This window comes from Penaeus japonicus, unplaced genomic scaffold, assembly GCF_977035675.1.
Source record: "Penaeus japonicus unplaced genomic scaffold, GWHDUDI00000001_assembly GWHDUDI00000013, whole genome shotgun sequence".
NCBI classification, from domain to species: domain Eukaryota; kingdom Metazoa; phylum Arthropoda; class Malacostraca; order Decapoda; family Penaeidae; genus Penaeus; species Penaeus japonicus.
Window position 1 is genome coordinate 43,642,408 of NW_028234415.1, and position 12,500 is coordinate 43,654,907.

At 40.6% G+C, this 12,500-nt stretch overlaps 1 protein-coding gene across 2 annotated transcripts in view; it reads left to right on the plus strand.

Annotated features, from left to right (window-relative positions):
* The first annotated feature begins 785 nt into the window (after window positions 1–785).
* LOC122252913 (uncharacterized) overlaps window positions 786–12,500 on the plus strand; it is a 12,337-nt gene continuing 622 nt past the window's right edge. Inside the window, exons 1-13 of one of the 2 annotated variants that reach the window (XM_043015605.2) lie at window positions 786–952; window positions 4,190–4,271; window positions 5,747–5,809; window positions 6,207–6,367; window positions 7,104–7,245; window positions 7,483–7,698; window positions 8,078–8,215; window positions 8,634–8,874; window positions 9,383–9,530; window positions 9,783–10,740; window positions 10,921–10,972; window positions 11,528–11,655; window positions 12,280–12,462. In XM_043015605.2, coding sequence (XP_042871539.2) covers window positions 903–952; window positions 4,190–4,271; window positions 5,747–5,809; window positions 6,207–6,367; window positions 7,104–7,245; window positions 7,483–7,698; window positions 8,078–8,215; window positions 8,634–8,874; window positions 9,383–9,530; window positions 9,783–10,740; window positions 10,921–10,972; window positions 11,528–11,607 — 2,331 coding nt within the window. In that variant the 5' untranslated portion in view covers window positions 786–902 and the 3' untranslated portion in view covers window positions 11,608–11,655; window positions 12,280–12,462. Of the gene's footprint in view, window positions 953–4,189; window positions 4,272–5,746; window positions 5,810–6,206; window positions 6,368–7,103; window positions 7,246–7,482; window positions 7,699–8,077; window positions 8,216–8,633; window positions 8,875–9,382; window positions 9,531–9,782; window positions 10,741–10,920; window positions 10,973–11,527 lie in introns of both variants that reach the window. The other variant, XM_043015603.2, reaches the window with a different exon arrangement.

The window sequence follows — 12,500 nt, forward strand, 5'->3', positions numbered from 1 at the left end:
GAGATAGGTAGATATTAATGAATGACATATCTATAACTACAATTAAAAATGATAGAAGCTGTAAAAAGAAGATAGCTAAAGGTAGGCATGGTAAGAATCATAACAACAATGACAATAATGTTCGCCTCCATAAACCTAGCGAGAGTATAGGCAATAATAAAAGTCAAAATGGCAATTAACACAACAACAAATACAAAACGATTAACGTGGCAAGAAATTATATTAGAATACCAACTACAACAACAACAATCAGCGCCTTCTCAGCGAAACACGCTCGCTTCCACCAACCTAACGAAAGTTACTAACAATAGTGAAAAATAATTACAGAAAACAGCAAAATGAATAGTAACAAATAACAAAAATAATCAAAACCTCAATAACAACAACGACCTTCTACACCGTGAACCCCACACGCCTCCACCAACCTAGCGAAAGTTGCTAACAGCAATAAAACCAACAACAAAAGATTTTTAAAAATAACAAATACCAAGAACAATCACAACCACAAAAACAACAATCACCATCTCTTACGCAAAAAAAAGCCTCTTCCACCAACCTAGCAAGAGAGGACACCAACCTAGCTAAAGTTGCTATTAGCAATAAAACCAACAACAAAAGAAAAGAAATATAACAAAAAACACCAAAAACAATCACAACCCAATAACAATAATCCCCATCTCATCAGCAAAACAAAACAAAACCAAACAAAAAAAAAGCCTCTTCCACCAACCTAGTACGAGAAATGACACCAACCTAGCGAAAGCCGCTACGAACCCTCCCGTGTTTCCCTCTCAGTCGACGTCTCCGAACCCGTGCGAGAGAGGAGGCCTCGACACTCCTCTCCTTGGCGGCCAAAAGTGTCAATTTCCTGCGCGTGACAACCTCTCTCCGCGTCCCAATTGATGATGGTGTCGGCCAAGGAGGTGGTGGCCAGGCTCAAGGGCGAAGGATGGTGAGATAAGGGAGATAAAGGCGAGGAAAGAGGAAGGGAACGTGAGGAGGTGGAGGAGGGTTTTGTTTTGGGTGAGGGAGGGGGAGGGGGAGAGGGAGGGAGGGGGTGGGGGGGAAGCTGAGGTTTTTATTTTGGTTTTGGGGGTTGTGGCTCTTTCTCTCTAAGGGGGGGAAGGGGGGAGAGGGGTTATATTGTGGGGGTTTAGGTGAGAGATTGATGGGGTTTGTTTACGTCTGTGTGTTGTGAATTCGAGTGAGGTTGGGGGGGGTGGGGGGGGTTGAGGTGAGGTTGTCGGGGGGAGGGAGGGGGAGGGGGTTATGTATGTGGAAGGCCTAGGGCGTTTGTGTTTTATTTGTAAATTTGGGAAATTTCTAGAATAGGTCCGTATTATGAGATCCACTGGAATTGGTATCAACGGAATCCTTGTGATGTCTACTAACTAAATATCGCATTATTACTTAACTCAAGGGACAGGCATGATAAGTACAAAACGAGTGTCCAAAAATGCTCGTAATCTGTGCGCATGGGAGAGATGTTTACTTGCCGGGACATGTTTACTTCGCAGAGCCACGGCCCAACGCAGCATAATTGGCCTACGAGTGCGATTGTTTAAGCAAACTAATAACCAGTCAAAATTGATTAAAGAATTTCAAATTTTTTTGTACCTATATTTCACAGTAGACAGAAATATACCATCTTGTATGTAATTTGTTAGTAGACCATAATGAAATACCAATTTATGATAGGTTATTCGCTGATTTCACCCTGCAAATTGCTTTCCCTACCTATCGGGTATAATTTCATTGTTTTTGTTGGGTTGTGTTGACTAAAAGTACTAGTATAAGTGCACTCTATACATTATAAGGAATCGATAGATACCAATTTAGGTAAATATCTATTTGAGAAATGTACCCAAAATTTAGATTTTGGTTGTTTGGGGTTTTGTTTGAGGGGAGGGGGGGGGGTGAGAGGGAGAGAGAACATGGGGTTGGAATATTTCAATTTATGGGGCTTATTTGTAGAAGTTTTGGGGATACTGTTCTTAACCCATTAGCAGCAGATGACATGATTTGCTGCTAAGGCAGAGTCGGTCATAGACGCGAATTTTATTTTTCATGAATTGAGGTTAGGGTTACTGTCAGTGGGAGGTGAGAGATGAGGTGGGGTTACTCACCAGACAGTCCCTAGGAATTATAGTAGAATAGAGTTTACCTTACTTCCAGTGAATTAAATAATTTTCGAAAGGTGTTAAGACATATATGATAGTAGAAGAATTTAGACCTATAAAATGGTTGTGAATATATACATTAACCCAATGACAATGGGGTGTCACACCCGTGTGATGCGGCAAAGTGCCTGATGACGGGGCGACACACCAGTGTGTCATACCCGAGGCGATATTACTCAGGCCTGGCGTAGGGGGTTGCCAGTTATCGCCGGGCCTGTCAGCAACGGGTTAAGCAACACTAGAAATTTCTCAGTGTAGTCACATGTTTGTTACTTTGAATGATTATTAAAACAGAATTTACCTTATTTTCAGTACCTGAATAATTGACATTATTAGGAGTTGTGCCAAGGATATATATATTCAAGGTCTTTGAAAATATTATGTTTTCAGTTTATTTGGATCTTTTTTGTCTTTGCTGAAGCTATGCTGTTGTACAAGTGTATAAGGGCTTAACACAAATCAGATCTACAGCTGCTCTGTGTGCACACTCAAAGGAATGGCAGCAAGTGGGATGCTCATCAATGCTGGTTTTCATTACCTCGTAATTTTAGAAACACTGTACTTTGTTAACAGAAGCACTGAAAGAGTATAATATCATGACAGTGAGAGAGAGAGAGAGAGACTGAGAGACTCCAGAACTACTTTTTCTCCTGCAATTTGTGCAGCATATCTGGTTATGATGATGAGTTTATTCCCATTATTGTATGGTGATTTATGTTGTAGTATATATATATATATATATATATATATATATATATATATATATATATTATATATTATTTTTTATTTTTTTTTTTTTTTTTTTTTTTTTTTTTTTTTTTTTTTTTTTTTTTTTTTTTTTTTTTTTTTTTTTTTTTACATCTGTAATGTTTCTTTGGGGTTATTTGATCATCATTATGAAAAGAAAATCACAGAGGTAGCAGTTTGGAAATAATGGTAGAATATATAATTATTTTCACATTGTCAGAGGGCAATACACAAGTTGCTATTGCAAGCAAACAAATTGTTTTTGTTATGTGGAACAGACTGTTTACATACAGATTGATCAGTTTATCATTATTTTCATTATTTTCTTAGGATAGGTAGAATGTAAGATATTAGAGTGGAAAATTAAATGGACTTTTAATTATGCTTAGAAAAAAAGCCTGCAACCAGGAATGTAATCTATGATTTCTATCATGTGAAAAACATCAAAGTCAATCAAATAGATTGCTAAAGAATATATATATATATATATATGTATTTTTTTTTCAAATTAGGTTTATTGCCATGGCTTACTTGAACATATATTTATATAGAGACTGTTTACGATTTTCCATTGACCATTTAGATGACAAAAATATTTTGATAACTTTTTTTTCAGTTGAACAATGATTCTCTGTATATTGACTGCTTCATTTAACTATTTTTTCATATCAAATGTGAAAGAAATGTCACAGATGAAAAGTGTCTTAGATTTCATAGACTTATCAATTTCATACACTATTTTCCATGAAAGTAACACTGTCAATTACTGAAACTATACCAATATTATATTCCTTCTCCTCTTCCTCCTCCTCCACCTCCTCCTCCTCCTTCTCCTTTTCCCCTTCCTCCTTCCCCTCCTCCTCCTCCTCCTCCTCCTCCTCCTCCTCCTCCTCCTCCTCCTTGCCTTCTTCCTCCTTTCCCTTCTTCCTCTTCCTCTTCTTCCTCTTCCTCCTCCCCTTTCCTCCTCCTCTTCCTCTTCCTCTTCCTCTTCCTCCTTCCCCTCCACCTCCTCTTTCCCCCTCTCCTCCTCCTCCTCTTCCTCCCTCCCCTCCTCCTCTTCCTCCCTCCTCCTCCTCCTCTTCCTCCCTCCTCTCAACCTCCTCTTCTTCCTCCTCCACCCCCCCTCCTCCTTTTTCCCCTTCTCCTCCTCCTCCTCCTCCTCCTCCTCCGCAACAGGCTTCTAAGCAAGGAATGCCCCCCCCCTCCCATTCACCAATTCTCTTGCTTTTCCGCCGTCCACTTAATTCCTTTTTACCCTTCAGGTCCCTGAGCGAGGAAGGGGTCGAGAATCTCCTAGAGGGAAACAACTTCAACTTCCAGAATGCCTTGCAAGAGATCCTCAACGTGAGTGCTCAATTCCCAAGTTGCTTGCGAGCGAGGGCAAACACGGGCAGTTAGTTGGTTGCAATGGTGCGAGTCAGGGAGGACGATTTGTTGGAGTTGGTTATGGTGGTGATTATCTTTTGGTGGGGATTTGTTTGTGTCATTGATTGCATTGATTTAAGTCAGGGGTAATGATCATATTGCTAAGTTATAGGCTTTGATATAAGTCGATGATGATGATGATTGCGTAGGTTAACCCAATGTGGATGAGGATAGATTTGCTTGTCCAGTCTCCAGGTTGGGTTTTTATGTAAGAGCGAGGCAGCTTCACGCAACATACCTTGACTTTTCTCACGCTTTTTCAGGCACTCATTGTGAACAATGGTCCTTTTTGGTGTGTGTAGTTTTAGATGCCAAATTTGTTTCTGTAATTTAAGATGCCAATTTTGTGTGTAATTTTTTGTTTAATTGTATTGAGAGACTTATACGAGTCATATCACAGGCTCTATCAATGTTGCAGTTAGCTAAAGTTCTAGTATAGGGTCCATATCAGCTCATTATTTTCCTTATACGCTGTGTGACAGAGTTATTTCCGTTTTATGGGAGGACAAAAAGCAACTCCTACTCCTCCTCCTCCTCCTCCTCCTCCTCCTCCTCCTCCTCCTCCTCCTCCTCCTCCTCCATTTCCTCCTCCTCCATCTCCTCCTCCTCCTCTCTTTCTCATCCTCTTCCTCTTCTTCTTCCTTGTCGTCATCTTCTTCCTCTTCTTCCTCTTCCTCATCGTTGTCTTCTTCTTCTTTTCCTTCTCCTCTTCTTCTTCTTCTCCTTCTCCTTCTCCTTCTCCTTCTTCTTTTTCTTCTTCTTCTTTGTCCTCATCATCCTCCTCCTTGTCCTCTTCTTCCTTGTCCACCTCCTCTTTCTCCTCCTCCTCTTTGTCCTCTTCTCCTCCTTCTCCTTCTTCTCCTTCTCCTTCTTCTTCATCCTCTTCTTCCTTGTACTCTTTTTCTTATGCTTCTCCTCCTGCTGCCCCTCCTCCTCCTCCTCCTCCTCCTCCTCCTCCTCCTTCTTTTCCTTCTTCTCCTTCTTCTGCTTCTTCTCCTCCATCACCTCTTCCATCTCCTCCTCCTCCTCTTATTATTATTTTTCCTCCTCTTCTTCTTCCTCCTCCTCCTCCTCCTCCTCCTCCTCCTCCTCCTCCTCCTCCTCCTCCTCCTCCTCCTCATTCTTACCCTTGTTCTCCTCCTCCTCTTCCTCCTATTTTTCCTTGTCCTCCTCTTCTTTCTCCTCCTCCTCCTCATCCTCATCTTTCTCCTCCTCCTCCTCGTCCTCCTCTTCTTTCTCCTCCTCGTCCTATTTTCTTCCTCCTCCTCATCCTATTTTCTTCCTCCTCCTTCCTCTTCTTATTCCTCTTCCTCCTCTTATTCCTTGTCCTCTTCTTCTTATATTTTTTATTATTATTATTATTATTATAATACTTTTTCTTCTTCTTCCTCCAGAGTGACTTGAAGGACGTAGGCGTACCTTGTCTTCCAGAAGATGTAAAAGGCAAGAGCAAGACGGTAAGTTGAAGGTCACGGAAAGGAGGAAAAGAAACGATTCTTTGTTCTGGCTTCCAGCTGGTAAAGGAGATCTTGTATGAGTGATGTCTGATTTCTAATTGTTTATTGATTTTGTTTGTTTGTTTTTTATCTTTTTGTAGAATGTTAAGATCTGTTACAAAAGAAATAGGGAATAAGAATGAGGGGAAGACAAGATGATAAAATGGATAAGAGTAAAGAAAAGGATGATACAAATTGCTTATAATTGTGATGATGAGGGTGATGCTGAGGATAATATTAAGTAATAATGATAATATTGATTATGATATTAATACTGTTAATCACGATGACAAGGGTGATATTTTATAATAATGTTAATTAAGATAATGCTAAACTTCCCCCTTTTTCTCCTCCACAGCTGACAGGGCCCATGGTGCTGCAGGTGTCGAAAATTCGCAACGTGGCAGCCCCTAAGGCCTTTGCCGACTCCAACGCTGCCCCTCGCCTGCTGCGCCTCTCCCTCACCGACGGTACAAACACATTTCAGGCCTTAGAGATCCAGAACATTAAGGTCATCAGGTGAGTTGCTCTTTCTGTTTTGTCTTCTTGGTTTTTTGTTGTTTTGATTATTTGGTTGTCTGGTTGTTTGTTTAGTTGTTTGGTTATTTCTTCTTCTTGCTTATGTTGGCAGTTGTCTGATAATGACTCAGGTTTTCAATCTTTCCTTTTTATTTTTTTTATTTTTTTTACTGTATGACCTATGATAAAATGAGTATGGTTTTAGATGTTCTTTTTTTTTATTATTATTTTAATCAACCTTTTCTCTTGTTAACCCATTCACGACGGGGGCATTCTAGCCTTGAATGTCACAATGCCGGGGCGTTCAAATTATTAGGCCTAAATCAATTAAATGGCTGGCACAATACTGTGCCGCCCGGCCACTGGGCTTTTGAATGAGCGGTACAGTACTGTACCACCCGTCCAGAGAGGGTTAAGAGTGAGCCACATGTCATCTTTTGTATTTAGTAGATCAGGAATATTTTCATGTGCTTTTATATTTCTTATAAAATTTGAATGTAACTTGAATGAAAAAAACAAGAATATTTTAGCTGCACAATAATGTATCTTATTCATAGGAGGGAAGCTTGCAACATATATTTTTTTAATGTTTGATTGTGAGAAAAAAAAAATAGAATTGTACGTTAACATAGTTATATGCTATCAGTTATTTCCAAATTGTTTGGAAAATGGTTCACACAGCAAATGCGAAAGTTGTCTCCCTATAAAAGTTCTCCTGACCATTTCTCCTGCGCAGCCTCAAGACAGCTCCAGGCACAAAAGTTCGTATACTGGGCAAGATCTCCTTTGGAGCAGGATATGCGCTGCTGACCGCAAGCAACATAGCTGTCTTAGGGGGCAAGGTGGAGGAGCTGTACGAGAAATGGCGACTGTCTCAGGTATTGGAAAATATGGAAGTGGAAGGGGATATAGTTTTGTTTTCTTTTTTGTGTGAATAGATATAGAGATGTCTTCTCTTTCTCCTCATTCTCAGCAGTCTTTGTTTTTTTGTTTTGTTTTTATCAATTATTATTATTTTATGAATGAATTTGTTGTTGTTTTTTTGTCTTTATTTTCCTCTATTTAATTTTTTTATTCTTTAGCCATTATTCTTAACTCAATCACTTGATCCCCAGAGCGTGTCAAAGTACAGCCGGAACGTGCGGGCGGCAGATGGATCAGGCCCCCCCCTATGGGTCCCCTTCGGAAAGCGCATCCTCAAGGACCAGGCAGAGATGAGGCAATTCAAGGCACTCAAGGACAAGGAAGGAGAGAAGGACAAGGAGGATGACGAGTTTGAGAACCAGCGCAAGCAGACGGTCAAGGAGCTAGCCAAGGAAGGAGCCAGTAAGGTGAGGAAGGAAGGAAGGAGGGGAAGGGAAGAGAGGGGGAAGAAGGGGTGGAAGGGTAGGGAGGGGGGTGGGACAGGGAAAGGAATATTAACCCATTCCCGACGGGGGACAGGGAAAGGAATATGTGGCCCGGCAACGATTTTTTTGAATGCGCGGTACACATGCTGTACCACCCGTCCTGTGTGGGTTAAAGGGAAAAAAAGGGAACAATCAAGAGGAAGTAAAATTCTTTAGGGTAAGTTACCAGAGCTGAGAACTTAAATGTATTAAAAAGATCATTTGAATAGAAGAACAAAAAAGAAAGAAAAAAAGAAGAATTTAGATGACAAATACAACAAGAAAAGTAGCAAAGTACATTTCCAGTTTCCACTCCATTCAGGTGTTCGGCGGCGGCAAGCAGATGCTGGACTCGAATGTCCAGAAGGTGTGCCGAGCAGGTTTCTCACCGGAAGTCGCCGAGTGGGCCCTGAGGAACAACAAGAACGACCCGTCCAAGGCCATCAGAGAACTCAAGGCAGTGAGTGAGGCTCTTGCAAATTTTCTTCTTCATCTTTTATTTTATTTATTTATTTATTATTATTATTTTTTTTTTTCCGTTCTGAATCAGAGCATTCTTCCTCTTGCTCTCTTTCTCTTTTATGGGAGTGTGGTTTTCGTGTCTTTCTTATCTTTGTCCAACCTTCTCCATCTCTCACATACTCTCTACCTGATATGCTTCACGTAGTCATTACATTTTTTTTTTGCAGTACTTCATGTTGATTTTGATTTAATTATTTACTTATTAATTATTTATTTTTTACACTACATATGCATTGCTGTTGGTATTAACTACTTGGTATTGTATTAAGTATTTCCATACATATGTACACATACTCATGTAGATTGAAAGCCATTTGGAATCCTAAACATCCCTCTCTCCCTCCCTCTTCCCCCAGTCCATAAGTGGGCAGCCCCCTCCTTCGGAACAAAAGCGACACCACACCCCAGACGACGAGGATGACCGCCGGGGTAGAGGAGGAGGCAGGGGAAGGGGCAAGGGCCGTGGTAAAGGCAGGGGTCGGGGTGGAGGGGGTCCGGATGAGAGCGACGACGACATGCCGCCTCCTAACATGCCCAGGCCCTCGGGACCAGCCTCCCTCTTCGACTTCTTTGATGTCAAGATGAGCGAGAAGAAAGGTAAGGACTTCATTTTTTAGTTTTTTTACTTTAGGAATTTGACTCTTATCTTGTTCTACAGTTAGATAGGTTATTTGATGGAAGTTAGGTCACCCTTTCTTTACCTAAACTATGTTATAATGCACATATATCATATAAAGTTATTTATAATTAATTCCATCATGTAAGGTTTATGCAGTCATCAGTATGAACACAACTGTTTGCTAATATTTTGGAGAGGAATCAGTAAAGAAAGGGTTAAAGTATTCTTTTAGGTTTCAGATTGAATATGAGTGTTATCACTGTTATCAGATACAGGAGTAACTAATGCTAATATTAGGGAGACATCACATCATAAATGGGCAAATAACAACACCAACATCATCCTCATAGTCATTGTCATGATTATTGTCATCTTCATCTTCATACCCATCTTCATCTTCATCTTCATCTTTATCATCTTCTACATCTTCATAACAAGATGCATAACCACTCATCTGTACTCCTTTGATCACACTCCCCTGTTCAGAAACGGTGAACTTTGTGGAGCCAGTTGCTGATGTGAGAGGGGCTGCCTACCAGTCTGGTCGAGGTGGTCGAGGTGGAGGGAGAGAAGGAAGGGGAGGCAGAGGAGGCAGGGGGAGGTTCTCATCACGAGGAGGAGCTGTCAATGGAAGGTAAGGAAGGTCACCTTAAAATCCTTAATCTCCCATTTAGGCATTGTCATTGAACCATTATGCAAAAGTTCCAACTAAGTAGATGTATGTAATGAAGGCTGTGCTAAGAGCCACCTCAATCCTGATTACTTATTTATTAGTTACAAAGACATAAACCAAGAGTTGTGGTGAACAAAGAAAAGGAAGGCAAAACATTGCCTTTCCCAAACCTAGCTCAGACAATTAAAAAAAATAATAATAATTCCCTCAAAGGTCAACACCCCCCGACTTGGCATCGGAGAACTGGCCCGCTCCTGGAGAGGAGAAGAACCCCCCCACCAGCAACAGGAGCTACTTCGAGAGCAAGGAGTTGATGGAGGAGAAGGAGCAGCAAGAGAACCAGGCCCTTCGACACCAACAGCTCCAAGCAAGTGCTGTGGGGAGAGAGAGTGCACCCGTTGCCTACCGAAACGACCATGGAGGGCAGTACGGCGGGTACAGAGATTCTGGCAGAAGGGATTATGGGGGAGCAGGGCGGGGCTACTACAACTCCCAGGACTCTGGGAGAGGGGAGCGCGGCGGCAGAGGTGGAGGAGGAGGCAGGGGTAACAGTGGTGGTTACCGAGGCAGGGGAGGAGGTGGTTATAGAGATTCAAACAGTAACTCCAGAGGTGGAAGAGGGAATAGTAATAGTGGTTATAGAGGTGACACTAACAGTTACCGGGACAATGGAGGTAGTTCAAACAGTTACAGGAGTGATGGTGGAGGTGGCAGCAACAGCAATTTCAGACAGTATGAGGGAGCCAACAGTGGTTATAGGGGCGGCAATAGTAATTATGGTAATTACGGTGACAGTGCTAATTATGGAGGCACTTATAGACCTGACACCAGTGGCAACTACAGAGATAATGGTGGCACCTCCCGCAACGACAGTTCCTACAATACAGGCTACAAGGACGCGCAGGGAAGCCGAAGTAACTCCAACCAGTACAATGCCCGGTATGACTCCTACAGCAACAGGCAAGGGAGCCAGAACAGCTACGAGCAGAGTCCAGGAGGCAGAAACGGCATGGGAGGAGGGAGAGGAGGCAGTTACACGTCAGGCAGAGGAGGTGGAGGTGGTGGGGGCGGCAACATGCAGGTGTCAAACAATAGGACGTCCAAGGAAATGAGGCTTATTCAGGACTTCCAAAGGAGCATGACCTTAGCAGGATACTATCAGCCACAGGAGGTATAATACTCTCTTTTTGATTCATATGATGATTTTTAGTTTCCATGATTTTTATATTGGTTTGGATGTATTAGTGTTTACATGTGTGGAACAATTATTAGTGATGTGCTGTATTCTACATACTCTATGCTTTTCTTCTTCCTCTTCTTCTTCTAAGACTTCTTCATTTTCTGTTCACAGATGATGAATTATGGAAGGTATGAAGATGTCGCAGATTACTCAGATTTTTCAGGTAAGTCATTGATGAAGTCGGAGCTGTTGTATAAAGGGACTAATTTTACTTGTGTAAATATTGAAGGAAAGTTACAAACCAAGTTATAAGTGATTTTCTTTTGTGAGACTGAAAAAAGCAGAAGAAAAAAGAAAGATTAAAGAAAGAAATCTTGAGCTTATATTTTTATACTGATTGCTTTTGTGTAAAATTCTACATTTGGTGTTTTGTCTGTGTTCATTTCTTTATGTTTTTTTGTTGTTTTTTCTTCTTCTTTTTTGAGTTTGTCTGTGTGTTTGTCTATGTTTGTTTATAGTTGTTGGTCTGTTTGTGTATGTACATTTTTTTTCTATCTTTTTTAGGTAAATGTTTATTAATTTGTGTTTGTGTATGTATTTATGTATATTTGCAGATGAGTTTGTATGAATGTGTGTGTTCGTGTGCATGTGCATGCATGTGTATGTTTATGCTTAGCTGCATGCCTAGATATCTTTATGAGCAGATATTCCCAAGTAGCCTCATTGTATTGATGCAAACTCTCAGGAAGTGCCTAACAGTGACACATTTCCCTTTCAGGCACTCTAGAATTTCATCGCGGTGGCGGTAGTGGTCGAGGCAATCCGAGGAGAGGAGGAAGGGGTGGCGGCTATTACTAACAGGGTGTTAACTATGGAGGAAATGGAGAAGACGAAAGGGAGACTCTTGTACGTCCCAAAGATGAATTGTGTATTTTTTTGTTTTTTTTTAGTGGGGGTATTTTGTTGTTTTTGTATTTATTTAGAGAAAAAGCTACAACTATTTTTTCCCTCTTTATATTGAACCTGCTTATAAGGAAAGTCTTCAGTTGAAGCCTCTCTTGAGGAAATTGAGGTAGAAATGACTCAAGAGATTAATACTATTGTTCCGGTGAATAGCTTTCTGTTCCAAATAATTTTTTTTTAATCAGAAGGAATTTACTTTTTTATGAAGTGTCTAGTATCATTCTAAAAAGCCTGATTTTATCAGTGCAATTTTAAGCCAAATTTTTTGAGTGACTCTTGTTTTGTACATTCAGTATAATATTATGTGTTCAGTATGAAAAGGATATTTTTATTATTAGCATTATTGTTATTACCTATAGTTACTGATAATTATTATTAGTAATTACCATTATTAATATCATTATTATTATTGTATTTATATAATTCTAAGTCTTTTTTTGCCATTAATAATGTGTTCATTGTATTATGTCTGTTGCTTCATAGTCAAGGATAAATCCTGCCAAATATTTTTACACAACTCAACACTTTAAGAATGTTATATTTCACCACTGAATGCTTCTGCCGCAGAGGCGAAAGGGAGGAAGGAGGACCCGCCACTTTTTGGATATTTTGACGAGGGAATCTGGGTGTTGTGGTTTTGCCGAGGTGCGTTTCGGTTTTTTGAAATGCCTGGGCTTGCTCGATGCAAGTTGGAGGAAACGAAATAACGCCGGAGAAAAAAAAAACAAGCAATAAAATAGAAACGGTGAAGGAAGAAGGATAAAAACGGAAAAATAAATATTAGCTGT